The sequence below is a fragment of the Desarmillaria tabescens genome, assembly GCF_030435595.1.
Source record: "Desarmillaria tabescens strain CCBAS 213 chromosome Unknown EV420scaffold_6, whole genome shotgun sequence".
In the NCBI taxonomy this organism is placed as follows: domain Eukaryota; kingdom Fungi; phylum Basidiomycota; class Agaricomycetes; order Agaricales; family Physalacriaceae; genus Desarmillaria; species Desarmillaria tabescens.
Window position 1 is genome coordinate 1,007,471 of NW_026848305.1, and position 26,732 is coordinate 1,034,202.

Genomic DNA, 26,732 nt, shown 5'->3' on the forward strand with positions numbered 1-26,732 from the left:
AAAATATTTTCACGTTGACCGCGTCTAGGTGCACTCTCGATCTCTTTCACGCGAATACCACTACCAATCTACGGCTGCATAGCTGACCGGTGATGGGACCTATCAACCCCCACCAAAAACAATTCGAACAGGATCTAGGAGCCGGTATCGCAAAGTATATGCGCGAAAACCCTGGGATGACACCAAAAGATGCGATGGAACGAGTAACCTCTTCGATGCTTGCCAACAACCCATTCGTTCCACCCCAAGGATGCCCTATCAATGACCTACCCAATGAGTTGCTGGCCCGTATCTTTTACCTGGGCATGAAGATGCAAGAAGAGTCCGAACAGGAGGGAGACCTTGATGAGGATGACGAGTTCCAGGATGAGATCGACTTGATGGAGGGATGGGATAGCGAGTCGGAGGATGGAGATGTGAAGATGGGGTCGCCGCAGAAGGGTAAAGGGAAGCACAAACAGTCCGAGGAACCGACTGAGACGGATGAGGAAGACGAGGAGGATGAGGACACGCCGGAGCTGCCCTTCCAGGTGCTCGTGTCGCATGTTTGTCGGCGGTGGCGTGAAGCAGCCGTCGAGGAGCCTTCACTTTGGACAACGCTCGGGTTCTCGTATAACACTCCCATCGACAAATCCAAGGCCTGGATAGAACGTTCCAAGGGTCTGCCTCTGGATATTGTCATCGACTGCACGACACCAGATGGCTGGGAGGTGTCGGAAGGGGACGGGGACGATGACGACGACGACGCCATGTATGATGTCCAGGATAAGCAGTTCAACACAAGCTGTCGCTGACGCGTCGGATCATGTACAGTCCCCTCCTTGTCTGTCCAAAGATGACTTGGCAGGCCATTTTTGACCTCTTGCTTGCCTCATGTCGAGCGGTGGCGGCTACTTGAAGGTCGCCTGTCAGCGAGTACGAGTCCATTTATACCGTCATGAAGCGGCTGTCGGTCTGTCCTGGTGCGCCTATACTGGAAGCCCTACAGCTCTACCATTACGAGGACTGCGAAGAGTACGATGTCTTCAGACCCACGGAATTCCGCGAACCCCTGCTTTTGTTCCAGGGAAATATTCCAAAACTCAAAGATCTGGCTTTATGGGGCGTTCATATCGACTGGGACGCGTCGCTTCCATTTCTGAAGGATCTACGTGACTGTCGAACTGGCGTACCATGCCAATGATGTACGACCGTCTTTCGAAACGTTTTCCAGTTTCGTGCACGCCTGCCCGGAGCTTCATACGCTTTCGCTGTGTCTTTCTGGACCCGCTGGACCACCAGATCAATGGGGAACGAAGCTCATATCAATACCGTCATTACATGACATGGTTCTCGCTCACCATGAGCCTGGAATATATTCGAAGCTTACTTCCTATATTATCCGTTCCCAATGTCCAGCACCTAGCTTTGGACTTTGATTCGGCTGATTACACGGAATTCGTAAAAATCCTCCTCCTGCCCCAGGTAGGGCAGAAGAAATCACTGTTGGAGGGCTTGGAGCACCTGAAAATCGGAGGATTGCCATGCGATAGCCAGCGGCAGGCTGAGTTGTTGTCGCAGTTGGGGAACTTGCGGTCAATCAATCTCAACGCCTTTGGTGAGGAGGAGGAACAGCTTTTCGATGCGTTGTTGGATTCTGCCTGTGGTGCCAAGGCATCGGGACAGAAAGTCCTGTGCCCAAATCTTCACACTGTCACGACCACGGGGATCAGTGGGAAGAAGATGCGGTCATTTGTTGAAGCGCGGAAACGTGCTGATGCACCGAATTTCCAAAGTTTTGATGAGTGAGAGGGATGATGTCGAGGAGAAGGATGAAAAATGGCTGTCTGGTCACCTCGAGGAGTTTGAATTCTTTGAGCCGTCGGATTCAGAAGAGGAGTTGATTGAAATAGACGATGATGATATAGATATCGACGACTAGAGGCAGGTACGTTGTCGGATCCGTTGATGGATAATAAATACGCTGATCGTTTCGTATGCAGATGAGAATCATATCAGTGCATGCGTCGTTCCCGGACCAAGATAATAAATATATAGGGAGGTACAGGTACTTTAGTAGGGAATATAAAGTAGGGTCATGGTACAAGGTATCAGTCACACATCAAGAAGAGGTCTGCTCCGCATCTGCTTCAAGTCTGTATGGCCGCCGGGCGATACCGACAACGACCTCAGGTATATCATCATCGTAGGAACTGCAAGAAGGGATATCCGGGAGAAGGCATAGGCGATTAAGACTGATACCTGAAGGATAGGGATTTTGCGAATCTATCACGTAGAATTTTGGCACCTCTGGTTCCGGTGACCGTCTGAGGTCAGGTTCCCGGAAGTCCCACCGAACGAAATGCCTGAGACGGGCCTTCCATCGCGTGTTCACGAGCCAATCTGTCTGCGACGACTGCGTCATTGGAAGGTTTGAGGCGCCTAATAGGCTGGGCAGAGAGAGGCTGCAATCATGATGCTGATGAGATGATGATGAAAAACACCAAAATATATGCTGTACCATGATATCTTCCCAGGTATCAGCATCGTGACAGGGCACAATCCAAGCTTCGTGCATTTTCGGTTTCCTTCCCTAGCCGCTTCCTCCTCGACCCTTGGTTGTGAGGCGCAAGAATGACTCCCTGAGCCATCGCTTCTTCCAGATGCCGCTGAAAGCGTCGTCGCATCATGAAAGACCGCAAGATTATTGATGAAGATATTATCAGCAGCAGGAACAGTGTTGCAAGAAAAGTGAATCTGAAAATAGTTGATCAGGACATGAGAAAGATAGGCGCCTGGATTACTGACAGATAGAGGCTGCTCGACGTGTTCTGGCCAGCAGTTCCGTCGCTACTGCTGCCATTGCTCACTGCTGTAGACTCTGGGACCGGCGATGATGAGTCCATGGGTAGCAAAGGGGCCCAAGTGCTCTACAGCTGGACGGACGATAAAGAGACCGAGTCCGGATTTGGTAGTCCTCAAAAAGGCAGTAGGACCCCTAAGTCGCCATCAAACGGACATCATCGTCGATATAAACAAAACTCAGTCTCGTCCCTCTTGCTTCATCGCCATCATGTCCACCTCCGGCCTACAGCTACCTCCTTCCCTCGACCTCCCGCCTCACCTCAGTGCCCACAAGTATTTCTTCGTATGCACGTTGACCGTCGCCGCTTGGGACACTCTGGTCTTGTCACCTAGGACGTGGAAGCTCCTCCGAACACCAGAATGGCCGGTCCTCAAAATCCTTTTCCATTTCATGCGGTTGTTCATGCCTATTGAATTTACCATTGTCGGTGGGTACTTTAATATATACGCTTTTCGCATCTCATATTGGACAAGGTGTTGCCTTCTTCGATACCAACTGGTCTTCATCCGTGAGATTCGGTTGCTATCCTAATCGCGGTATATTAACGTCTCCGCTAGTCTTGCGAAAAATTCTACCTCTTTGAGCCCATTTGCACGGCTATACTTCTCGCGGCAGCTTCAGGTACTTAAATCGCTGCCTTTAACACTAAACAGAGTTGTTGAAGCAGTGTACCCAGCTGTCCATGTCCTCCGGATTCACGCCTATCTACGACAAGAGTCGTCCAGTGCTCTTTGGGATGGGAGTCCTGTTTGCCATACAAGTCGTCGTGACCTGCCGTGTGCTGCGGCTTCTACCGCGGTAAGCGGTGTGATATTTCTTCCTCGGTCTTCCAAGTGACACATTCCATTAGCTGTTCCTCTTTTAGAAGGCCAAGGCTGCATTGCTGGTATCAAGGACAACTGGGTCGGGGTTTACTGGGTCTTTCCAACACTTCTCTACACTGTCTCTGTGAGCTTGAGCGCTTTTATCATTCTCGATGTCATCAATTGACCCTGTATCAGTTGGCGTTGGCTTTGTTGCGCTCAGTGAAATCACTACAGGCAAAACCACTTAGCCCATGGCGGTTGATGCTCCGTGATGGTCTCAACCTGTATGGTGTATGTGTTTCCACCCTCTTATCTTGACCGTTGCATCATTGACGCCATGTGCAGGCCATCTGGATCGTCAATATGACTAACATGCTCTTTTTGTTCATCATGAAACCCACCGACGAGAGAGATCCCGTCAAGACAATTATTACGAGGTAAGTCAGCGGATATAATGTGCTTTTCGATGATATCTACTTTCTCGGTTTTATTTATTGCTCTTCTTAGCATGGCCGCGGTTCTCACGACTTCCATGACTCTACGTATCATCCTTGGCGTTCGGGGAACACTCAGTCAGGGAGGTTCCTTTGTCATGGGTTCCACGACCCACTCCTCATCACGGACTACGCATGTCATTTCTACGCGCTCCGGTGTTCCCACGAATATTTCGCGCGCTCCTCACACGTACACCTTGGATGAACTGCGCACTAAACCCGAGGGGGAATGGACCGACAGCGACAACAGGTCTAGTGTCAAGGAAAACAAAGAGTCCTTGATTAACTCCCAAACCCCTGCTGTTAAGGATGATAGCAGCGTTGCCGTCAAAATCACGGTCGATAGGGAGGTTGGATACGATTTATATCCTCACGCCAAGTGATATGCTGGGGGAAGGGGGTAATGAGATGGAAGGATTTATCTTTTATGCAAGTACGCCTGACATAGTCTATGCTATTTTGCTATCATCTGCTTTGATATAGTTACGTGTATCTGCCTGATTATCTGTTCGTTGTATATTGTGCTGGGATTTACTTATCCGTTTGATTATAGATGTCAAATACAAAAGATATATATATCTGAAGCGACTGGCGCGAAAAAGATTGAAAAAACCACATGGCTTCTCTACAGGTTCATGGTCTTTGCGTGTCTCATTTTATAGACAGCTAAACAGCCTCGAGAAGGCTGATATTCTGTATAGGCTCATCCATGTCGAGAATATCGTCGGCTGTCCATTCCGGAACAGGCGCGTCGAACACCGCGATCTCCAAGCAGAGATGGGGCAAATCGATCAATGCCTCGAAGGGACTGCCGCTTCCATAAACCAGCTCATTCTGATGGATGGTTGGTATTAGTGTTTCTTAGAAAGATGTCACGTTGCGTACCCGGTCGAATGAGGAACTCAACGTGTGCCCCTCTTCAGTCAACGGTGGTGAGGGAAGGGAAGGCTGGAGGGGAACTCGACGGCTGATCCTTGGCACTGCGTCTGGAAGGCCCGCCAACCCGATGCTCGATTTTTTTGCACGGGGACATTGTCCCTGACGTACCGGCTCCGCGTTCTTGTTGATGGCGCGGACAAGGCCGCCTTGTACGCAGTCTCAAATTCGCAATCATGACATTTGTACTCTTTTAATCCTAGACTGGGGGGGGAGCTGATTGCAAGTGAGACTTGGAACAGAGTCGATGCTTACTGTATGTCCTGGTAATGTTCGTTAATCTTTCGTTCAGTGAGGGCTAAAAAGGAGCAGGAAGGCCATGAGCATTTTCGTTCCCTTGGGGGTGGGCTGGAGATGAGCGCTGAAGTTTTCTGTGAGGAAATTCACGCGTACCGCTTCTTATCTTCGACATGAGAGTAGGAGTGACATTTGAGATCAGCTTCTTGGCGGAAAAGTGCGGGTACAAGAAGGGTATGGTAAACGCTGAGCGGTTTTGTTAGTGAGGTGCCACCTCGAATGACATGAGTAGGAGGGTTCGTACTGAGGTGCCAGCCTGCCAGTGCCGAGCGTTCACCATAGTGAAGAATAAAAATAATTAAAAGTAGTGGAAGAGGGGGGAGTAGTGAAGAGCAAAATGAAATGGCCGGACCCTCGCAGACTTTTCCAAAAAGGACAGAGGCGTCTTCCTTTGTTCTTTCAGTGGATGCCGGCGGGAAACAATGGGACGCTATTATGATACCGCATGCAATATTACAGCAGTATATACTACGCGAAATGCTCTGTCAGAATTTGCATTTTAACATCACTCTGTAAAAAGAGGGAGAAATGAATCTATTGCATTAGACGCCCCTGGAGGATGATCGAGAGGAACTTGTCCGTGAGAATCAACGAAAATGCTGTGCAGCTCATTTGCGTCGGCTTGGTAAAGGCTTCGGGATGACCACGTCCGACGTTTCCGTCATCTTCTGATCCTGCGAGAACGCCTCTATCCATTTCCTCAATGCTGTCGAGCCCGACGACGTCCAACTGGCTTCGAGCGTCACCTCTTGAGTCCCTTATAACGCGCTCCTGCGATCCCTCATTACCAGAACCGAACTATGCTCTCCATATCGAGGTTGCCAATTATATCAATACTAAGAAGGCCAATACGTGCGTACCTTTTGTCGATGATAATTCTGGTGGACGGCTGATTGGTTCATTAAAGGCCCCGGGAAGCAGCGATGCTCACAGCGCGCCTCGCGAACAATCGTAATCCACATATTGCCATCCTCGCTCTCGCCCTGTTAGATACCCTGGTACAATCATGCGGATACCCTTTTCACCTCCAAATATCCTACCAAGGAGTTCTTAAATGAGCTAGTGCGTCGATTTCCTGAGCGACCGCCTCCGTTCCCTGGTCCGGTCATGTCTCGGATTCTCGAGCTCCTGCACTCGTGGAAAGAGGGTATCTGTGTGGAATCGAGGTGGAAGGATGACCTTAGGAAATATCCGGGATATGCATAGGCTCTTGACGTTTCAAAGGCTATCGATTTCGAGATTTGCCTCAGCGGGCGTCTTCTTTGGCTACGGCTGCGGTGCGTCCTACTGATCTTTGTGGAACTCTACTGTTACTGATAATATTTCAGGAATCTCAAAACCGCCGAGGAGCTTGAGGAGGAGGATAGAGAGGCCCAATCTGCCAAGCTGCAAGGAACTTATCCGTAGAGGGACGCCTAGAGATCTCGCTGCTGCTCAGGAGCTCATGAAATCTCTCGCGGGGGCAAATCCTGATGCTAAACCGGATTACAAGACACAAGCTTTGACTGATCTCAATAAGCTTGAATCCAAGGTTATCCTACTGAATGAGATGCTTGATAATGTGGATACGGAGAGGGGGGAGAGGATTGTCTCTGGCGACGTGTACGAGGTAGGGCTTGCATCGTATTCCTTCAGTCCGATCCTTCTTGACCTCCAAATGCAGCAAGTAGCTTCGATACTAACCGCTGCTAGGCCGAAAATACAGAAATGGATATCGGATGCAGAGACCCATGATCCAGAATCCTGGGTTCGTTAGCCTTTCGGATCTTCTGTAACCCCGCTAACCATTGCTTCAGATACGTTCCTACAGATAAATGATCAAATAAACACCGCACTGGACCGTTATGAGGCCTACAAAAAGGAGACTACGCCACTGCTGCCAATCCCATACCCACCTGAACTATCTTCTACCCGTAATGATGTCTCTCTGATTGACTTGGACGACTCTACAGCCATCAAGCAGTAGCGCCCCAACGGCATCTGGTCCAGATGACCTTGCTGGGCTCTTCGGTTCCGTCCAACCTCAGCCCCAGCCTCAGCCTTTCGCTCAGCACTTCAATGTGAATCCCGACTGCGACATCTATGTACGCTCCATCTCCTATGGGAACTAGTGGCGCCGGCAACTTCAATCCGCTATTAAGGCCTACTTCGATGTCACCTCCTGTACCTTCTACTACACCACCTGCTTCCATTATGCTACCTTCGACGCCTGGGGCAGGTTCGCCGTCTGTCCCGAGTTACAATGTCGGCAATAAGAATGGTTCGACGGGGACGGGGATGGGACAAGGGCTTGGTATTTCACATCCTGCATCTCAACAGATGTTTGCCTCGCAGCAGTCATCCTTTAGCCTGCCACAACAGTCGTTTAACCCTCCACAACAATCATTCAGCCCACCGCAACAATCGTTCAGTCCACCACAGCGAGCATTTGCTCCGATACAAGGTAGCATGCAGCAGACACTCCAAGCCTCCCCGTATCAGCAACAACAATTCCAGCAGCCATCACAGCCCCATCAACCGCAACCGCAGCAGCAGCAGAGCAACCAGACCCAAGGGAAGGATCCTTTTGATGATCTTGTTGGATTGTTCTAGTTTTTACATGGTGGTGGGATAACAGAGCTATTGATTACTATTGTAATATTGTTGGTGGTTTTATTTTACTTATGGAAAACGCAGTGAAAGTGTACCGGAATAGAGTAATAAGAGTGAAACGTACCGGCTAAGTAGTACAATTTATCACGCTCTTATTGCCGGGGGTATTTATATCCTTCCGGAACTCGTCCATCATCTTAGTCCCTCTCATTATACCTTGTTCGCTGTCCTCTCTGCATCTCCTTCATTGCCTTGAATATGATTACCACAGCTGTAACAAAGATACTAGGAATAAGTGTGTACGTCGGAACCGTCGCCAGTAACCGTACCACATGCTAATATAAACGCCCCAGTCCTATAGTGCAAGGCGGTATGCAGTGGTGAGTAATTACGCTGAATGTATCGCGGTTCCAGAGCCTGAAATAACACTCCTTCAGGGTAGGCGTGCCTCAGTTGGCCGCAGCTGTATCAGAGGCAGGGGGTCTTGGTGAGTGTGATCAGGTTCACATTGAATATCAACTTAGAACCTCCGTTGCCTAGGAATTCTCACTGCGCTAACGCAACCGAGCCCTGACGCTCTACGCGATGCCATTAGACAAACGCGTAAACTCACGTCCAAGCCGTTTGGCGTGAACATCACGCTGTTGCCTAGTATAAACCCGCCAGACTATGAAGGCTACGCAAGAGCCGCCGTGTCCGAAGGCGTTCGTATCTTTGAAACGGCGGGAAACAACCGTACGTTTGACCGTTTCCCTAGCGGGTATCAGTTTGTGAATTAGGATCTTTCTCCCTTACTTAGCTGGACCCTTGATCAAATTCTTCAAATCTGAAGACTGTGTGGTACTGCACAAGTGTACGACCATACGGCATGCCAAGGTTCGTGATTCTACGCAACCCACTGTCAATCCCGTTGATGGACATGCAATACGACAGAGTGCGCAAAAGATGGGCGTGGATATACTAAGTATTGACGGGTTCGAATGTATGTTTCCTTGTGATGGATGATTGTCTGAGATTGAAAACTATTTCCAGGTGCTGGTCCATCCGGGGGAAGAGGACATTGGCGGCTTGGTATTGGTCAGATAAATTTTAGCGTTGTCCTAACCCTCATTCTCACGAGCGTCTGACCCGCCTAGCTCGCGAAGGGCCGCAAAGGAACTCACAGTCCCATATATCGCATCCGGTGGTATTGCCGACGGGCGAGGTCTCGCTGCAGCCCTGGCTCTTGGTGCTTCGGTGAGTGACTTACGTCCTTATTAAATAAGAGAAATAATTAATCGGGAGATTCCAGGGCGTTAACATGGGCACTCGCTTCATGTGCACGGTAGAAAGGTCGGTTGTTTTCTTAAAAATTCATTCCCAAGAACCTGGCGAATAACTGCCGGTTTCCCAGTCCGATCCACCCCAATATCAAGGACCAGATCGTTGCCTCGAAAGAAACGGACACAGTCCATATTTTCCGTACGCTACGCAACACTGCCAGGGTCTTTAAGAACAAGATCTCAATGGAAGTAGTGGCCTTAGAGCGGCGTCCTGGAGGCGCGAAGTTCGAAGATATTAGAGATCTGGTTTCAGGGACAGAGGGGTAAGATGGTCTATGAGAATGGGGATCCAGATTATGGCTGTATGGAGTGCAGGTGTCACTGTAGGACTTATCGACGATATTCCCACCTGTAAAACTCTCCTCGACAGGATGGCAACGGAGGCAGAGGGGATCATTGGGGGCTTGAATGCCGCGGTTATACGAGCCAAGTTGTAGGGCTTAATATTATATTGTATAAAGTCCTTCAGATGTAAGATACTATGCACAGAAATTGGATCTCTCATGTAAGCTCCACGCCTGGATCACCCTAATGTGCTTCCCTTTGTCCCTGCGTTAGCTGGCAGCTTCGTCTGGTACAGGCTCCGAGATCTGTGCGGTATTGTCACCCTCTTTTGTCAGCGTCTCTAGCACCCTGGAGACAAACTTGCAGTGCGAGGCGTAATTTATCGACGTCGTGTCGAGAGCGTCACTATTGTACAACCCGATCATCTTGAGAAACGGTAAATCATATAAGGAAAACCATACCGTATAATCCCCTTGCTGTCTATCACAAAAGTGACCCGTAGGTCAGCCAGACCCCATAACCCTCGGCCTACATGATATGCCCGACGTGCTTCTCCCTTTTCATCACTGAGAACGGGGTACTAAAAAGGTTCATGTCATCAACCGACAACCTCGACGTCTTCTTCACTCACGGTCAGATTTTGTTTCTCGACAAAGAGCTTCTGCTTCCACACTGGATCTGGGCTGATGCCGATGACTTGCACCTTGCCGGACTGGAACTCCGGTCGTTCTGTGGCGGGGGAGGGATTAATTAACTGCTCGCTTCAAATGGGAGGACGGGCGGTCCTACCTGCTATCGCGTCTCTGAACTGGCAAGCTTGTTTTGTGCATCCCCAAGTCCCAGATCTTGGGTAGAAAAATATAGCCGTGGTGACGTCGTTGTCCCCAGGTTTGAGATTGTATGGCTCGCCAGTATAGTTGGGGAGCGTCAAGTGTGGGGCGGGTTGCCCAATGAGCGCCTGATGAGCCATGGCGGGGAAGAAGGAAGAAAAGAGTAAGTAGAAACGAGGGATTTATTCCTGTGCAGACCGAAGGTCCCGTCATATATATGTACTTATATATATGTTCTTCCGAGTGGGAAAGCGATGCGAACACAAACTAAACGCAATGCGGTTATGGTTAGTTCCCAGAAGTTTCGACGGCTTCGATTCTGCCTTCTGCGGTCTGGTCCCCTACTTGTGTCCGGCGTATTGTGTGCGTGTATCTAAATCCGTAGGTGACAACTGACCAGGATAAACCGATAACTACCTAACGGAGGGGAAATTTGAGATCAGGGTCCCGGGCTCGATCTATTTCGTCCCGGGGCTATCAGAGTCCGACAAAGTTCTTGCAGAAGCTTCGAACTGGCGTTTGTTCCCTCCTTAGAAGTTCTCAGATATGTGCGAGCAGGAAAACAGTTAATTTCACAGAAGAGCACCGCGGCGACAGGACAGACGCGTGAACCACACGGAGCTACCCGACATAACACCGAAAAAAGATTTCCAAAAGCATGAGGAAGAGGAGCTGAGGGAGCTTTTGTAGCCCTGGTACCTTACATGCACAGGAAAGAACCCCATAACGTGGTGTATCTAGCGCCTAACATGCCAAGGGGTTTTGTCACGGGGGGTTTTGAGCGGTGGACAGCCGTCTCCGGTAGTGAACATTGCATAGAAGACAGACGAGGGTTATAGATAGTCAGAACTGGGGGGTATAGAGATTCGGAATCCGGGACGGCGGTGAATGAAGTCAGGTCTTAATGAAATATATCAGGAACACGCGCTTAAAGATCACGTCCACAGACGCGGTTTGGGTGATATTATACATAGAAGAGGAGTGGGGATTGCTGCGTATCCTGGCTGCAGACCGAGAGGCCCGAAAGCGACGCCAGAAATCAGGCCATGAAATTTTGACAAGGGTCTTTGCCTGCCGACGAGTACCAGCACGCGACGCGCTCGATACTGTTCCTGCATCGCACCGGTTAGTCGTGGAGGGTGGAGACGGGGTTAACGTACTATAAACGTCTTGACAAGTGTTAATACACGGAGCTCTAGGTGACAGAAACAAAGCAGGGCATTGATCGATGAGAGTTTTTTGTCGAACCTGGCGTTCTGGGAGATATCAGTGAGCCGGGCCGCTATAACGGTATGTGTTCATGCTACCTTGACAGGGTACATGCAGAAAGAGGCCTTAAGAGGCAGTAAATCGAGTCAAAAGTGATTGAATAGACGGAAACAGGGTTTGACCTACTAACGGAGATCTGGACAAGTGGTAAGACTTTACAGATTGGCGGCAGAAAATGTCAAGAGCTGCCAACGTTGAATGGCGAGATTGTGTTTGGGGCTGTCTGCTTGATGGATTGAGGGTGCAAAAGACAAAGGAAAGGAAGGGGGGAAGGAGGATTGCAGACAAGGATACAGGCAGAAATTACGTAGTACGGGGTAAAATATTATGACGGGTTTTGGTTTTGCCCGGCATTCATTGCCTCTAAAAACAAGTTCTCATGAGCACGGGGTGCGACAGAAATACAGCGCAATGACGCACCGGCGTTCAGCTCTGCGAAACGCGTTCCCACCCTCTCGGCGTGCTTGAGGAACTTTTCCGTACAGTTCATCACGCATTGGTCCTGGAATACTTGGCTCGAAAAACTTCGACACGATGACAAAAAGACAAAGAGAGACCTCTTTCGACGATAAAGCCTTGCTCGTAAAGTCATTGCAGCATGTGTTGAAGCATCGCTCTACGATGCTAGCGTACATTCGGAGAAAGTCTTGCATCTTCAACCCGGCATCGATATCGTAAGGTTTCTCTGTTGTAACGCAGCAAAGGCAAAATCAAGCTGACCTGCTTTTTTTCTATGACCTTGTTCATATGCACCTGCTCGGCGCTGCTGAGAGAGGAGAAATCCATGTTGAAAGTGACGAAACGAGAGCGAACTGATGGGTAGAATCAAAGGGTCGTGCGTTGGATCACGTGCGAAAAATTCGAGTCAATTGCCGATCGTAAATCGATCACTTGTCTCCAAAAAAACTTTTTTTGTTGCAGGACATCTACACTCACCTTGGCGGCATAACTCCATCCAAAAGACCTTGGATTGCGAACAGACCGGAGCGAGAAGCGCATAACTCTGACTAAACTCTCCGAACAGTACGTGGTTATAGCTTCTTGTTCAAGCTCGGGCGCATATATAAACCGTCTCTCGTCTTTTTTCAGTGGTTGATCTCAACATGGCGATTCCGTTCAAGGATGCCCTTGCGAAGCTGGAAAACAGCCGCGTCAAGGCTACCCGACCTCTGATTCCACCTCAAATCTTGCAGGAAGACTTGCCTTTGTGCGCATTTCAACTCCAAGATCGTTGTCGTTCCTTACACGTCAACGACCAGAACCCTTCTAGCAGCCCAGGCTGTGCTACAAGGTCGTATGGCCGTCACGAATATACTCAAAGGCGACGATGATCGTCTTTTGGTCGTCGTAGGGTACGTTATAGCACGCACGTTCCGTTTGATCCATTCTGACTGTCACATTAGCCCTTGCTCAGTGAACAATGCTGATGCTGCAAGAGACTATGCCAGACGTCTCAAAGCCTACGCTGACCAAGCTAGCGAAGACCTGCTAATTGTCATGCGCGTCTACTTTGAGAAACCCCGTACGACAGTGGGCTGGAAAGGTCTCATCAATGACCCCGATTTGAACGGGAGTTATCAAATTAACAAGGGCCTTCGTATTGCACGGACACTGCTCCTGGATATTGCAAAGTTGGGGTTACCCGCTGGTTGCGAGTTCCTGGATACTATCACGCCGCAGTATACGGCTGATCTGGTGTCATGGGGAGCGATTGGCGCGAGAACAACGGAGTCGCAGGTGCATAGAGAGCTGACATCGGCGCTTTCTATGCCTACGGGCTTCAAAAATTCCACCGATGGGAGTGTGGGTATCGCGATTGATGCGTGTCGAGCTGCTCGCAGTGGACATGTTTTCCTGTCGACGGGCAAGGAAGGATTGAGCAGTATTATTGAGACTGAGGTGAGTATGAATGAATGAGACACGGTGGTTGATGAACGTGCGCTCACGTTATTTCCAGGGCAATCCTGATGTGCATATTATCCTCCGTGGCGGTACGCATGGACCAAACTATGCAGCCGAGTTTATTCGAGATGCTGGTAGCAAGCTAGCCAAAGCTGGGGTGGTTCAAAAGATCATGGTAAGTGACTCGATGTTGATTACACCTCTCGGCCTCGCGGCTAATTAGCGGTTGTAGGTTGATTGCAGCCACGGAAATAGCTCCAAGCAGCATCAAAAACAGGTTGAAGTGGCCGATGATATTGTGAGTGCTCCTGCACGGACGATGATTGTTGATCTTTCTGATTGCCGGTTCAGGCTCGTCAGCTGGAATCACAAGACACAGCTAGCCTTATAATGGGAGTCATGATAGAGTCAAATCTTGTTGAAGGGCGGCAAGATATTCCGCCTGCGGGACCTGCAGGTTTAAAATACGGACAGTCAGTGACTGACGCCTGTATATCCTGGGAAACAACAATCCCCGTTCTCGACCGTCTTCGTGAAGGGGTCAGGGGTCGAAGATTGCTGGTGCAACAGCAGGCAGCATGAGGCCCGGGGTAAAAGCGATTAGAATGGAATGCCGTGGCCATGATCGCAGGAAGTATCCGTTCACAACGAAATGTATACTAATTATTTGGAAATGGAACACGACACGAGTATGCAATTAATGAAAGTTAATATCTGCGAGCGCTCTGTGGGATCCCGACGCGGAGCGAAACGGGGAGGAGGCGGTAAGTGACCCTAGAAATTCCCACAGACACCATTCCGAGACGGGGGTTAGCTAGTCGCGTTGTTTGCGGTCTGCCGCTGTTACTCTGGATAGATTGCAGACAATATAGTCAAGACAGTGATACAGAATGGTGGCACCTCTTTGTTTCCATCTTTTTCTTCGTTATCGGCGCCAGCAGTGGATGCTTTGTCCGAACATTTTAGTCAACCAGCCGAAAGGGGACGTCAGTGAAACGTTGTCGGAGACGAGTGCGATTACGGAGCCCATTACAAGCTGGTTATTATAATTTCATCGGAGGTGAGACCCTTTTCTTGATGATCGAGATAATAATGACAATTTAGGCCATTCAACCAGCAATTATTGCTATTTAACCATGTCCTGGTATGCCTATCAACTGAAATCCTCCTCCATGCCTTGCTCCTTTATCCGTCGCTCGTCGTCCCGCTCGTCGAGCATCGACGACGACTCTATTGGGCCAGATGATACCCCTTCACCGCCTTCCATCGCTGCCATCTACAACCACGCCGACGCGTACGAGAAAGTCCTCGCCAGTCACCAGTACACCATCGACACGACAAACTCAGATCCAGATGTTCCAGTCGAGGAAGTCTCGGGCTACACCCACCTCGTAGCCAACGACCTCACTCCTGACGAACAGGCCGACGTCGACAAGGCAAGAAAGCTGTCCGTGTCTGGCACGACCTGGACACCAGGTGGCGAACTCACGGAAGAACCAGAGACGTATTCCGACGATTCCGCGTCGGAGAAAACAGCCATCAACGTTGAGCGTTCGCCTATCCCCGCCTTTCATCGGACCGCCACCACTGATAGCGACGCGTGGAAACTGGAGCCCACGGAGATTGTTCGTCTCTTGATCGACGAATTTGGGCCTCTCGCTGCAGAGGGCGAAAAGCCAGAGAAACTAATCTTCGAGGCAGATGGGTGCATGTTCAATGGTGTCGTCATCGTCGTACGTGTTTGTTAAATATTTATTGTTTTCGTCAACCTCATTAAGACTTTAGGGTGTGCTCCACGTGACGACATACCGACTTGCATTTCATGCCTCTCTTTTACCCTCCGACGACGTTGCCCATAGTGGCCAGAAAGTCATCAAGGCCGGCTCTGTTACGATACATCGCAAAGGATGGCGCGCCAAACGACGACTCTGGATCGAACTTTCTGCCGATATGATGACCACCTGCGCCTCCAGCAGCGAGGAGGACCGAATTCGCCCTCTGCGCACCGTGCTCTGTACGTGATTTGTTCAATTATCACTCCATCTTACTCAACCTGTACAGTGTCAAACATCAAGGATGTCCTGCCCCATGATCCAGATGATCCTTGTTCAGTTCACATCATTTTTGATCATTTGAGCGATGATTCCTACGACTACGCAGAGTTTGACACCCCAGAGGCTGCACAAGAATGGAGGCGGGAGCTATTAGGTACGTGCATTCCTCGTGTTTGACTACTGCGACTAATATCAGGCGCATATAGGCTGCCATTTTCCTCTTCCGCCATCGACGGCGCGAAATCATGGATTCTACAACCACCGACTCGGGCATCAGGCTCAGCTGTCCTCTTGATCGCATCACAAAGTTCGTCTCTCGTCAGATGGGTGCCCCTGGTTTCCATTTTTCTACTATTCATGTTCAGTGCAATGAGGCTTGTGGCCTAGCTGTCGACGACCACGCGTTCCATCTCTGCCCTATCATGCACATTCCCGCCTGGAAGCAGATGGATGACTTTATAGCTACAGCTAAGGCCCGGCACCCAGACCTTAAAGTATCTGACGCCGCCATTGTTGCTGATTTTGGCCCACTGTCTATGATGGAAGCCGAGGCACCGCATGTATCTGCAGACCACAAAGAGCGGACCATACGGACTGCATTGGGTCTGGATGACGAAACAGATTTATGGAGTAAGTACATGTCTTCGCTAGCCCTCATGCTCGTCTGATCGAATTCTTTTCCAGTCGTTCGTGCGCGTATATTCAGAAGCATCTCGTCTTCTGGCTACTTCACAATTTCCCCCAACTACGTCTCCTTCTGGAGCAAGCAGTTCGCAAGCGGCGATATCCGCTATCGTCTACCCATCGCAAAGATAAAAAATGCCAAGACCTTCCGCACGTTCCCCATCCGACTCTTTGGCTTGACGCTCGAGCTCAACGGCCAGCCTGATCTCAAGTTCCAGTTCAAAACCACCGAACTTCGTGATGAAGCGATGAGGCGTATTAATGCCCTCGTTGCTACTCGGGCTGAGCACCGGCGTAGTAGCCCTCCGTCCCCTGGAAAACCCAGTATGATTGATATCTTCTCTCCGCCTGCGCGTACGGTAGCTGTGGCCAAGGCGGCTGAGATTCCCTTCGAACTACGAGTACAGATGCCCAAGGTTATCAATTTGGACAGGGAGATTGTAAACGCCCGACCAAGTCTGCACTTTGTGTGTCTTACGATAGGAAGTCGTGGCGATGTCCAGCCGTACATTGCCCTTGGGCTGGGGCTGATGAAGGAGGGCCACCGCGTTACGATTGTCACGCACGAGGAGTATAAGGAGTGGATTGAAGGCTTTGGGATCCAGCACCGGCAGGCAGGAGGTGACCCTGGCGCGTTGATGAAGTTGAGCGTTGAAAACAAAGTGAGAACGTCTTTCCTCACTGGTTTTCTCGTGTTCTGACGCGTCGACAGATGTTTTCTCCTGAATTCTTCAAAGAGAGTTTAGCGCATGTGAGTCTTTAGTTACCCTGCATTTCCTTCGATACTAATCATTGGAATGTTGTAGTTCCGCCCTTGGCTCGATCAACGTGAGATTCATTATTTAACATATTACATTGCTGTCTGACTCTCGATTTAGTGCTTCTCGATTCATGGGAATCATGTCAAGGTGCTGATGTACTGCTCGAGAGCCCTTCCGCCATGGCTGGAGTTCATATCGCCGAGGCACTCAGTAAGCCGCACTCCTACCTACTCGTATGTTGTTGACTAAGAGGAAATTTTAGACATCCCGTACTTCCGAACATTCACGATGCCGTGGACAAAGTGCGCAGTCTTTTCCACAAGTTAAAGAACCTTATTGACTACCGTCGCCTAGAACTGCCGAATTTCCTCATGCATTCCTATCGCCCCCCGTGGAATATTCCACCTTCAACAGTGCCTCGTACGTCCTGTTTATCGTCACCGGTGTATATCAAAGTACTCACTATTGTTCTTTAGATACGTTCTCTTCAGGTAACGCGTCACGTCGATCCAACCCAGAGTGTTTGCTAATGAGCCTGTGCCTAGCAATGTTATGTGGACTGCTACTTCAAGGCAAATTAACAAATGGCGACGGCATACGCTGAAGCTCGGTAACACTGATATGGGCCACCTTGCCCAATCCAAGATACCGTTCATCTACAACTTCTCAACTGTAAGTGAACCTGGTGGCGTCCTTGACGTAGTACTGATTACTTGTTAGGCTGTTGTGCCCAAACCCCTTGATTGGAGCGACACGATATGCGTATCTGGCTAGTGCGTTTTTCCCTTGTTTGCGTGTCTCGGCCAACCTGACGTCTGCATCATTAGTTGGTTCCTTGACAACCCAGATCTCAACTGGGAACCTCCTGCAGATCTTCTGACATGGATGGACAAGGCCAGGGCTGATGAGAAGCCCATCGTCTACATCGGCTTTGGCAGCATAACTGTTCCGCATCCCAATCGCGTCACCGCGCGCATTATCAAAGCTGTCCTAAAGAGTAAGTGGCCTCCAGTCCATTCACCCTCCGCTTACTCATAGGAATTTAGGTGACGTCCGGGCCATTATATCAAAAGGATGGTCAGCGCGAATGAGCCATGCAGGGGATGACTCTCCCGAGCCGGAAATTCCACCCGAGTGCTACCAGCTTGACAAGATACCCCATGACTGGCTATTCTCGAAGATTGACGCCGCTCTGCACCACGGTGGAGCGGGGACAACTGGGGCTAGTCTCCGAGCCGGTATACCCACATTGATCAAACCATGGTTTGGAGACCAGTTCTTTTGGGCGTCCCGCGTGCAGAAGCTCGGTGCTGGATTGAGAGTGCCTAGCCTGAGGGTGAATGATCTCGCCGAGGCCCTTACGAAGGCTACCACGAGCCGGATCATGAAGGAGAAGGCGGCGGGTGTCGGGGAGAAAATTCGCTCGGTTAGTATTTTTCCGGTTTCTGTATGTGATTCTTTTGCTAACAGTTGATTATTTGTAGGAGGACGGTGTGCGGACTGCTATTCATACGCTATACACATATCTACCTCGTGCGAGTCGGGAACAGAAGACACTCAAGACGAAAGAGAGTTCGAGATGCCATCGCGTCGAAACGCTCCGCCGAAAGACTTCGATACGCGTAGGCGCGTAAGTTGGCGATCGATTACCTTTTCCTTTCTGTCTTCCGTGCATGGGTTTGCTGTATTATTTTATCTTATTCGGTGTTGTTTGTGTGTGCATTTAGTACCATATACTACCATATAGCATATATGATTCCCTCTTCTTAATTATTCCCTGTATACCACGTTGATTTGTATCATTGACGACTTTTAATGACCAATTGCACTTGATACCTGTTCTGTTTGTTTGAAAGATAGGAGCACTCATGGGGGTTCTTTGAAATTAGGGCGGGGAGAGGCGGGGAGTCTGACTAAAATAACGAGTGCCTCAAGCTCGAAAAACTTGGATCTTGAGGAGATTTGAGACTTGTGACCTGTGACTCGGTGTGCCAAGCGTTTCGGTAACCAAATACGGGCGGGAAAGGGGCTACGACGTATGGGGATTGACGTTTTGGGTTTCGATCAGTATCGACGAACTTGGAAGAACCGCTGTGAAAAGGTCCTCGAATTAGATCGCCACAGTCCTTACTACTCATCGTCTTTAGTCATTGCGTCTTCATCGGCTGTTTTGGTGTTAGCTCTGGCCATGTTCCTTATTGGTGTTGCTTTGACGGAAATCTGTGGCTGTTCTGGCTGTGAGCAGAATTTAGAGTCGGAGGTGGGTGGAGGCTGGATTCTATTTCGACAGGGGAATTACCGTTTTGAAATATTTTGCGCATACCATGGCTCAATTAGTAGAAAACTGGCATTCTTCAATCTCGCGAATTCTTAAATAAATAAGAAGTGAAGTCTAAATGAATGAATATTATTAGATGTTGTTATACTTGTTGGGAAAATCCTTTGAGACTGTCACTCTGCACATTCTCTTCCACTTCGACTCGTATATCGTTCGAACTTGAAAGGTGCGAATCAGAAAAACTCGTTGGAATAAGAATGCCGAATATCTCCGACTCGGATTATGTCGGACATGGCGCCAATTTTGTCCGGTCCGGCATCAGCATTGTCTTTGTAGCCCGTTGGCGCTTGATCCTCACACATAGCTCCAGCAATGACTGACAGCACTTGATACCTTTTCTTCCACCTTTCCTTCATACATCCATAATGGACGTCCCCATTGACAACTTTCCTTCGACTCCGTCCCCGGCTGCGCGGGCCATCAAGGACATTGCGTTCGGTTCCGTAAGTTCACGTTCACCAGACAAAAATGACTGAGCCAAAATGCTGTATAGGCAGCAGGGATGGTCTCCAAGGTCTTCGAGCATCCGTTCGATTTGACCAAAGTACGGCTTCAATCTCAAGTGCTGGATGCTTCTGCGCGCTTTTCTGGGCCTATTGATTGCCTGACGCAAACGTACTTAAAAGAGGGTGTGAGGGGACTATACAGGGTGTGTGCGCTGTTTTTCCTGTCTTCGTCCAGTATCTTATGCTTTCCTAGGGCCTGCCAGCCCCCATAGTAGGCGCCATGGCCGAAAACGCTTCCCTCTTTCTCACGTATTCTTCTTTCCAATCTCTCATCCGGACTGTTGCACATCTCCCAGTCGATGAGCAGCCGATACTACCACTCCGCTACCTCTGTCTCGCAGCAGCGGGTGCTGGTGCTGTGACGTCCTTCCTACTAACGCCGATTGAGCTCGTCAAGTGCAAAATGCAGGTCCAGATGTTGCTTCCCCAGAACGCGTCCCATTCTACTCCCCTACCGGGCCCAATAAAGGTCCTTACGTCAATAATACGCACGACGGGACTCCGAGGCCTATGGTTAGGTCACACAGGGACGTTCATCCGCGAGACGGGCGGGACAGCCGCGTGGTTCGGGACGAAGGAATTTGTCGCGTCGCGTCTGTTGGCGAGGCATCCTGAGGGTAGCCCTGCGACGCTGGCGTCGTGGGAGTCTGCCTTGTCCGGTGCGTTTGCAGGCGCGTCGTTCAACTTGGCGTTGTTCCCGGCGGATACGGTGAAGAGCACGATGCAGACTGCTGATGAGCTGAGGGGGCCGTCTGGTTTGAAGGTGAGTTTTGTGAGGACGTTTAGGGAGATGTACGCTGCCCAGGGTATCCGGGGCTTGTATGCGGGGTGTGGGATCACGATTGCGAGGAGTATACCTAGTAGTGCGATTATATTCGTGATATATGATGAGTTGAATAAGCGGTTTTCATAGCGGGAAATGAAGGATGTGTAGATTAATTAGCGTAGATCTTGTATCTCTAGTAACAGCCCATAGAGTTTGTGAAACAGAAAGATATTGCTTTAAGCGCTTGAGTTTGAGGGACGTACATGTATTTAGATATAATTGAGTGGTGCCTGCAAGAGCGTCATCGGAGTTTTTCATTCCACTGAAAATAGCATATATGTATACAGAGGGTGGAGAGCGGCTATGATATTACATTCAATTGCAACGCATACGCATCACACCCAAGTATCGTAATGGGCAATTCAAACCTCCCACAACTTCCTCCGTGCAAACAAAAACGGAAAACATATGGACCTCGCTGGTGGGCCTGGGTATTTACTAGTCTACATATTCCATCATCCCTCCTCTCTCTCAACTTAACATCTGGACGGTAACGACATTATTGTCGCCATTTTCTCAGCAGAGAGCGAGGACCGGAGCACACGATCGGGGTTTGCCGAATACAGCTGCTCATACTTACGACCATGGCAGGCGTTCTAGCGCAAGTATCTTCTTCGGGGTACTCTAGAGTCGCAATCGATTTTCAAACTGGAATGATATTGTATATCGATCTCCACTCTATTGTTCGTCAAAGCTATCTTGGTTCCAAATATTTGCTCTAGGCACTGGCAAAGCAAAAGTACCGTGGAGTTGGACGAAAATGCAATAGGAGCGGTTGTCGGCTGGACCATGCTTGCTGTTCGATATACATATAGATTCTGATTGTTCTGGAGCAAATCCGAGGCTGTCAGCGAAGGATTCGACACTCCATACGTGCATCACGCGACCCCCAGACTCAAGCTCGAGGATCTTCATCAATGTCAGGTATGGAGTGATCTTTGAGTGATTTTGTTGAATATTACGCGTCAAGTTACAGCTGTTAACGTTGGTATACCATTGAAACTACTTTTGCATTATTCCGATGGCTTTGCTTCATTTCCCGATTCTTTTTATCCTCTCGAGCTGGGTCACAAAATTTCGGATGCGCGGTGAATGGAACACATATATTTTGGGTGTTCACCACCACCTTGAGCTTCCTCTGACGGTCAAGCGTGTCTTCTTTATGCGGGGTCTGAATAAATCGAAAACGGAATAGCGTGCTCGGCCTCGTCATCGCTCCGTTGATCCCAAAATTCGCCCTGTAGCACCCGCTGACCTTGAAATCTGACGATCATGACAGAACGCTGCTCTGTGTTATGTGTCCGTAAATACGCTTTGGAACTGGTAAAGGATTCCCATTCTACAAGGATCTTCCCCTCGTCTTCCCCCTCAAGATGCCAAGGGGCAAGCAATGAATCAAGGCCGCAGTTCTTCCGACTTCTTTCATTAAGAAACAATTATCCATTATGTGTGAAGTGACAGCCACATCATCTCGGCATGCGATGTGATATTTCTGCAACGACAAGCGAACAGGGCCGGTACCGTCACTATCCGAACCCTTAGCACATATTACGACGAGCCTTCTAGCTCAAAACCCTCCAGTATTCAAACGTACCACACAGCAACCCAGCCAAAAAGACGGGAAGACGTTATCGTTCCGAATGGAGTAGGTTGACAGGCAGGTGGCCGTAAATGAAAGCCAAAATCGCGGTTTGCACGTATTTTGGGAGGAAGAGAAGCGCTGGCTTTTCTTGGTCGGCTGCTTCTTTACTCAGTTAAGGTCATGCAGGGCTGACTTTTTACCTTTTTATTCGCCTTGATTCCTTTTACTTCCTTTCATCTTTTTCGTCCCTACGCCGATGGCCCCTCAGAGACAGGCGACCCTGACACGGCCCAAGACATACAAATTGTCCTGGAAGGCTCTATTGACCCTGCCGGTAAGCTAGTATCCAGCCGTTTTTGCATGTTTCTGACGCGCTGGATGTTCAGTTTCGTTTGTGTAACCCACCACCGGCCGTTGGAAAGGTCAGGTCCTGTGGTGGTGCGTTTCTTCTTCGTCTTTCGGGCCCCGGCAATAGAGGCTGAGGAGGGCCATAGTTACACCAGCGTTCAATGTACGGCTCGAAGATGTGTTGGACAGGAAACATTTACCACCTCTTGGTACGTAGCTAGCCCTGGGTTCGTGTCTCCTAACTGACTCGTTCCAAAGGGCTAAAGGATTTCGAGGTAAATACACTCGTCTCAATGTCCCAGTTGGTGCGCTAAGTAAGGCTGTTAGGAATGGCTGCTATACGTCGAGCTAGCCCCCGAAAATCTGTATGTTGACCTGATTATATGCGCATATATGCATACTCAATGACGCTCCTGTCAGTTATTTCATCCTCTGGCTCAGGGAATACACCGTCAGATACAGACAGTGGGAAACGGCATCACGACTTCGACGGAGCGAAACTCCAGCCTACCTAGGTGTCTGGCCAAGACACAATTCGTCCCAGCTCGCCATGTTCTACGCCCGGGCAAAGCAAACATTTCTAACGCCAAATGCTAACCACGAACTCAATCTCCCCTCGGATGTCCTCGCTCCTTTCCACACATCAAACGGTTCCCCGCATCCAGATCCCGCCGTATTCAATCAAGTAGCAGTTGAAGTCCAGAAAATGCTTAAGGAAAGCCTCGAGCGCTTTGTCACCGCACAATTCAACAATGTCGGCAACCGTCGCGTTTTGTGTGGTTTGATCGCGGGAGTTTTCTGCTGTTTAGTAGGCGCCGTCTTTCCCATGGTTTACAACATTGTCAAAGGGCACTCGCGGTGGTTGCGTCTCACCGCGTTACCAGGGCTATGGTTGGGCATTGCTCTATTACTCACGAGTTTGAATGGCGTCTGTCTTGCCATTTACGTCTTTGGTGACTTGAGACAGCTCAAACGATTTGAGCTTTCTAGGCCGCCCATCTCGAAGCCTCAGCCACTGTACAGTTCGCGTCGACGCCCGATAGCGGGGTCACCAATCTCCACGGCTTCTCCCCCTCCACCCGTTCTCACACCACCGCCAATGGCTCACATTGATTCCTCGCGTCCAGACTCTATGATTACCATCAGCTCGTCGATATGCTACGATCACTCTCATTCGACGACAGATCTGTCATGTGAAGGGTCAGATATGATTCGCATTTCTCCAGCTTACTACGATGCAGATCCCATCGAAGGCCCAGCAACGTCCCCCGTTTCTATTCACAAACCGGGCTCAGGCTTTTCTGATGAGGAAGATAGCAGCGGCGATGAGACATATGGATCTACCGCTCTTTTCATCCACCCATTCGACGGCTCTACAGAGGACATCAGCGATTACGAATTTCCCAGCCCAAACAAATCTCTTCCAGAAGAGCTCCAGCGGATATCAGAATTCAACTTTGACACCCTCCCCAAGCCTAAACACACACGTACTGATTCCGTATCCGTATCCCCGTCTCCACCTCCCAAACCCGGCGTGCTCTATATCGAACCCGAGACGCCCGCTCCCGAACTTGGAAAATCTCCAAAAGCCCTCATCCGGCGGATTCAGTCCAAATGCAGTATCAACAAATGGATGGTCATCGTTGGTGGAACGCCAGAGGATGATTCGGAGCCTTCTTCGCTTGCGTCTTCAGATGAGAAGCTTCCGGTGCACGACACCGTGGTCAAACCCAAGGTGGAAAGGCGGGCGAGAAAGACGGACGAGTCCTTAATTCGGAAGCAGTATAAGAAGGTCAAGGCCGTTCCCGCGTTTGCTTCGCCGCTGACGCGCGTGCTGAGCCCTGTGGTGGTGAGAGGCCAGTGGGAGATCGTGGTCCGGTCTTTTTTGATTAGCTGGCTTGTTAGTTGGCTGATTGTGGGGAGCCTTTTGGCTGTCCCAGAGTTTTCGTAAAGGGAGACGGTTTTTCTTTTCTTGGTGCGCCGGTCGCGGGAGCGCAGTTTATGTCCAGGACACTCTTTTTTTTGCTCGCTGATATTTTCTAAAGTCGGATCCGATTGGTGCCCGCATGTACGCTCATTCATTCACTCTTTGTATGTGTAATCTGTTACGTTAGCCCACTCTCCTTTACCCACTCAATCTCTCCTGTAATTGTCGATTTACTCACATTCATTGCTTTCTTTTATCGTTTTACATTTGTAATTGCTTTCAAGTTATCCGTATACTTATTATCTTCTGTACTTGCATGTACATACAGTACATTGTAGATCTCGCGCTCAAATTTAATTGTAATACTGAAGAACTTGATCGTCGGTGTGTGGAAGAAGGCTGAATCGAGCATCTAGTTAGGTGCGGGAAACAACTTAGTTATTTATTCGATACTGACAGGAGATGCATCTATTCGACCTGAACCTACCAGCCCCGACGTTCATAATCTGCCAAGATATCTCTGGCCGTTTCCTCCATCGTCAGAAATTTGATATCTAGAATTCTCTTTTCCTTGGACGTGTCAAAAGTGATTGCACGCTGGCAGATACCAGGTGTTCCTCTTGGTAATGTACGCGAGGGACATGGGTTAGGAGAAAGTTTGAAATGACATCGACTAGAAAGGAATGAGAGTCAGAGACGAACGGTAGCATGGTAGGCACTTACGCCAGTCTTGCCATACCCACGACCCGGCACTGACAATGATCCTCTCCCCACCGGCACTAGGGACCTCCATGGCACGTACGTGCGCTGTGGCCACATCGCGAACATCTATCCACCCATGTCCCGGCGTAGTGAGGGGAGAGAAGCCATCAAAGTCCTCTTTGACGATGGCATTGTACCAGAACTTGTTCGATGGATTGAGACTGTCCACAGTCGTCACTTCATGAACCACAGGCTAGTATCATCCACGATCAGGGCTCAAATCAGATGAACCAATACTCTCCAACTTACGCCGAAAACCCAAGGAGGGTTGATAATAGAGATGTCCCATTTGATTTCTGATTTGTGCTTCTCGTAAAATGTCCAAGCAGCTGCATTGAAGTCAACCAAGTTAAAGTAATGGATGGGGAAGGAGCGTACCCTTCTCCGCCAAAGTCTTTGACGCGGAGTACTTGGCTAGGTTGTCCGCGTTTCTGCCTTTCTCTTCGCACTCTTTGATCGAGGACTCGTTCCAAACGGCCTCTGAGATCGTCACCTGCGTTGCTGAGAAGGAAATAATAGCAGCGCAGGAGGAAGTGATGACGATGCGCTTCAGTGAGTCACTGGTGTGTTTACAGTTAGCTACGATCGTTGCTGTGAAAGAGGGTGCATACCTGCCATTCTTCAAAGCACTCTTTAGGATCCCTTCTACACTTCCGACAGCAGGTTCGATCTGTTCTGTTCATAATGGTGAGAATATTTCTTCGCACGGAAGGCGAAGCGTACCACTGGGATCATCAGCAGATAAGTGGACAGGCGAAGCAGTATGGATGATAGCATGGACATCTTTCACAGCTTCATCAAAAGCATCACTCGTTACGTATACTTTAAGCCAAAGCTCCTTGAATCTACGAGGAACAGCGCACCTTGCTAATATCGCCAATGGCGTAGAGTTTGAGCTTGTCTCCGTAGGACTTGTAAATATCGAGTAGGTGCTTCCCCCTTCCTTCGTTTCGAACTGCAGCGCGTACGGAGTAACCTCCTATAAGAAGATGTCCGACAATCCAAGTACCGATGAAACCGTTGGCGCCGGTGACAAGGACGGTAGAGTTGATATCTGTAACTGCAGGCATTATAACAGGGAGAAATAATAATGAAAAGATATTTTGAAGTCGTGCTTGAGTAGGATGAAGCTGATTAGTCCCAAGTGCCTGAGTAAGCCATGGTGATGACGCGTCAGTGCGGCGTGTTTCGTCACCTATCAACCCAAGGTTGTTGGCACGAATATGTCCCCCACCGTGGTACTGCCAGATGCAGGTCTCGTTCGCCATGTGTGTGGGAAGAACATATATAAGCATTGGCACTGTGCTCTTTGATGACTGCAACAACCTTATCAGTATAGTATTTTACGGCAGAGCAACGACAAACC

The 26,732-nt window shown here is 49.5% G+C and overlaps 10 protein-coding genes across 10 annotated transcripts; 8 read left to right on the forward strand and 2 right to left on the reverse strand.

Annotated features, from left to right (window-relative positions):
* Nucleotides 1–92: 92 nt before the first annotated feature.
* On the forward strand, nt 93–1,921 carry EV420DRAFT_1618392 (uncharacterized protein; the record flags this gene model as incomplete). Its single annotated transcript, XM_060475334.1, is given in 5 exon segments — nt 93–772; nt 913–1,125; nt 1,145–1,312; nt 1,347–1,628; nt 1,654–1,921. 5 exon segments carry the CDS (start codon nt 93–95, stop codon nt 1,919–1,921), a joined length of 1,611 nt encoding a protein of 536 aa, XP_060335706.1.
* A 1,036-nt stretch (nt 1,922–2,957) lies between these two features.
* Nucleotides 2,958–4,776, forward strand: EV420DRAFT_1517048 (uncharacterized protein). Its single transcript, XM_060471983.1, has 8 exons — nt 2,958–3,272; nt 3,319–3,353; nt 3,403–3,466; nt 3,522–3,569; nt 3,696–3,793; nt 3,847–3,942; nt 3,997–4,088; nt 4,159–4,776. Exons 1-8 carry the CDS (start codon nt 3,053–3,055, stop codon nt 4,526–4,528), a joined length of 1,023 nt encoding a protein of 340 aa, XP_060335707.1. The 5' UTR covers nt 2,958–3,052; the 3' UTR covers nt 4,529–4,776.
* Nucleotides 4,777–6,004: 1,228 nt separating this feature from the next.
* EV420DRAFT_1517053 (uncharacterized protein) lies at nt 6,005–8,157 on the forward strand. Its single transcript, XM_060471984.1, has 8 exons — nt 6,005–6,230; nt 6,286–6,424; nt 6,459–6,544; nt 6,765–6,987; nt 7,042–7,125; nt 7,189–7,299; nt 7,331–7,438; nt 7,635–8,157. Exons 1-8 carry the CDS (start codon nt 6,082–6,084, stop codon nt 7,968–7,970), a joined length of 1,236 nt encoding a protein of 411 aa, XP_060335708.1. The 5' UTR covers nt 6,005–6,081; the 3' UTR covers nt 7,971–8,157.
* On the forward strand, nt 8,135–9,724 carry EV420DRAFT_1517055 (uncharacterized protein). Its single transcript, XM_060471985.1, has 8 exons — nt 8,135–8,269; nt 8,324–8,350; nt 8,408–8,457; nt 8,511–8,705; nt 8,770–8,879; nt 9,003–9,047; nt 9,126–9,206; nt 9,262–9,724. The coding sequence occupies exons 1-8, from the start codon at nt 8,229–8,231 to the stop codon at nt 9,346–9,348; spliced, it is 636 nt and encodes a 211-aa protein (XP_060335709.1). The 5' UTR covers nt 8,135–8,228; the 3' UTR covers nt 9,349–9,724.
* A 2,171-nt stretch (nt 9,725–11,895) lies between these two features.
* On the reverse strand, nt 11,896–12,734 carry EV420DRAFT_1051245 (chaperone). The gene is made up of 4 exons (XM_060465539.1): nt 12,397–12,734; nt 12,234–12,329; nt 12,097–12,178; nt 11,896–12,039 (listed from the first exon to the last, which is right to left on the reverse strand). Exons 1-4 carry the CDS (start codon nt 12,460–12,462, stop codon nt 12,002–12,004), a joined length of 282 nt encoding a protein of 93 aa, XP_060335710.1. The 5' UTR covers nt 12,463–12,734; the 3' UTR covers nt 11,896–12,001.
* A 45-nt stretch (nt 12,735–12,779) lies between these two features.
* EV420DRAFT_1638142 (uncharacterized protein) lies at nt 12,780–14,160 on the forward strand (the record flags this gene model as incomplete). Its single annotated transcript, XM_060476799.1, has 6 exons — nt 12,780–12,883; nt 12,936–13,028; nt 13,080–13,575; nt 13,634–13,753; nt 13,811–13,876; nt 13,930–14,160. The coding sequence occupies 6 exons, from the start codon at nt 12,780–12,782 to the stop codon at nt 14,158–14,160; spliced, it is 1,110 nt and encodes a 369-aa protein (XP_060335711.1).
* Nucleotides 14,161–14,492: 332 nt separating this feature from the next.
* Nucleotides 14,493–18,636, forward strand: EV420DRAFT_1328513 (glycosyltransferase family 1 protein; the record flags this gene model as incomplete). The annotated part of the gene is made up of 15 exons (XM_060468785.1): nt 14,493–15,311; nt 15,364–15,592; nt 15,640–15,803; nt 15,839–16,262; nt 16,317–16,978; nt 17,029–17,067; nt 17,123–17,144; nt 17,195–17,287; nt 17,340–17,379; nt 17,432–17,513; nt 17,612–17,749; nt 17,798–17,850; nt 17,905–18,074; nt 18,124–18,503; nt 18,562–18,636. Coding segments are annotated over exons 1-15 (3,168 nt in total), but the record flags the coding sequence as incomplete, so codon positions are not given.
* A 778-nt stretch (nt 18,637–19,414) lies between these two features.
* Nucleotides 19,415–20,984, forward strand: EV420DRAFT_1517082 (mitochondrial carrier). Its single transcript, XM_060471986.1, has 3 exons — nt 19,415–19,858; nt 19,909–20,064; nt 20,115–20,984. The coding sequence occupies exons 1-3, from the start codon at nt 19,781–19,783 to the stop codon at nt 20,832–20,834; spliced, it is 954 nt and encodes a 317-aa protein (XP_060335713.1). The 5' UTR covers nt 19,415–19,780; the 3' UTR covers nt 20,835–20,984.
* A 1,601-nt stretch (nt 20,985–22,585) lies between these two features.
* EV420DRAFT_1638145 (uncharacterized protein) lies at nt 22,586–24,628 on the forward strand (the record flags this gene model as incomplete). Its single annotated transcript, XM_060476800.1, has 6 exons — nt 22,586–22,663; nt 22,716–22,767; nt 22,824–22,886; nt 22,936–22,952; nt 23,005–23,042; nt 23,098–24,628. The coding sequence occupies 6 exons, from the start codon at nt 22,586–22,588 to the stop codon at nt 24,626–24,628; spliced, it is 1,779 nt and encodes a 592-aa protein (XP_060335714.1).
* A 459-nt stretch (nt 24,629–25,087) lies between these two features.
* Nucleotides 25,088–26,436, reverse strand: EV420DRAFT_1618399 (D-lactaldehyde dehydrogenase; the record flags this gene model as incomplete). The annotated part of the gene is made up of 7 exons (XM_060475335.1): nt 25,088–25,277; nt 25,324–25,559; nt 25,616–25,695; nt 25,745–25,926; nt 25,978–26,041; nt 26,090–26,204; nt 26,230–26,436. 7 exons carry the CDS (start codon nt 26,434–26,436, stop codon nt 25,088–25,090), a joined length of 1,074 nt encoding a protein of 357 aa, XP_060335715.1.
* Between the last annotated feature and the right edge of the window lie 296 nt (nt 26,437–26,732).

What these genes read in the sequence shown, in the direction of transcription:
- EV420DRAFT_1051245 (XM_060465539.1), bottom strand. Translation starts at nt 12,462, where the DNA reads ATGGATTTCTCCTCTCTCAGCAGCGCCGAGCAGGTGCATATGAACAAG. An exon ending in AGGTCATAGAAAAAAAGCAG is followed by an intron (nt 12,330 to 12,396) that starts GTCAGCTTGATT and finishes GCCGGGTTGAAG; the next exon opens with ATGCAAGACTTTCTCCGAAT. An exon ending in AGGCTTTATCGTCGAAAGAG is followed by an intron (nt 12,179 to 12,233) that starts GTCTCTCTTTGT and finishes CAAGTATTCCAG; the next exon opens with GACCAATGCGTGATGAACTG.
- EV420DRAFT_1517082 (XM_060471986.1), top strand. Translation starts at nt 19,781, where the DNA reads ATGGACGTCCCCATTGACAACTTTCCTTCGACTCCGTCCCCGGCTGCG. An exon ending in AGGACATTGCGTTCGGTTCC is followed by an intron (nt 19,859 to 19,908) that starts GTAAGTTCACGT and finishes AATGCTGTATAG; the next exon opens with GCAGCAGGGATGGTCTCCAA. An exon ending in GTGTGAGGGGACTATACAGG is followed by an intron (nt 20,065 to 20,114) that starts GTGTGTGCGCTG and finishes ATGCTTTCCTAG; the next exon opens with GGCCTGCCAGCCCCCATAGT.
- EV420DRAFT_1517053 (XM_060471984.1), top strand. Translation starts at nt 6,082, where the DNA reads ATGCTGTCGAGCCCGACGACGTCCAACTGGCTTCGAGCGTCACCTCTT. An exon ending in TCTCTGGCGACGTGTACGAG is followed by an intron (nt 6,988 to 7,041) that starts GTAGGGCTTGCA and finishes CTCCAAATGCAG; the next exon opens with CAAGTAGCTTCGATACTAAC. An exon ending in CTTTCGCTCAGCACTTCAAT is followed by an intron (nt 7,439 to 7,634) that starts GTGAATCCCGAC and finishes GTCGGCAATAAG; the next exon opens with AATGGTTCGACGGGGACGGG.
- EV420DRAFT_1517048 (XM_060471983.1), top strand. Translation starts at nt 3,053, where the DNA reads ATGTCCACCTCCGGCCTACAGCTACCTCCTTCCCTCGACCTCCCGCCT. An exon ending in TCTACGACAAGAGTCGTCCA is followed by an intron (nt 3,570 to 3,695) that starts GTGCTCTTTGGG and finishes ACATTCCATTAG; the next exon opens with CTGTTCCTCTTTTAGAAGGC. An exon ending in CACTTCTCTACACTGTCTCT is followed by an intron (nt 3,794 to 3,846) that starts GTGAGCTTGAGC and finishes ACCCTGTATCAG; the next exon opens with TTGGCGTTGGCTTTGTTGCG.
- EV420DRAFT_1517055 (XM_060471985.1), top strand. Translation starts at nt 8,229, where the DNA reads ATGATTACCACAGCTGTAACAAAGATACTAGGAATAAGTGT. An exon ending in AAGATACTAGGAATAAGTGT is followed by an intron (nt 8,270 to 8,323) that starts GTACGTCGGAAC and finishes TAAACGCCCCAG; the next exon opens with TCCTATAGTGCAAGGCGGTA. An exon ending in CGCAACCCACTGTCAATCCC is followed by an intron (nt 8,880 to 9,002) that starts GTTGATGGACAT and finishes AACTATTTCCAG; the next exon opens with GTGCTGGTCCATCCGGGGGA.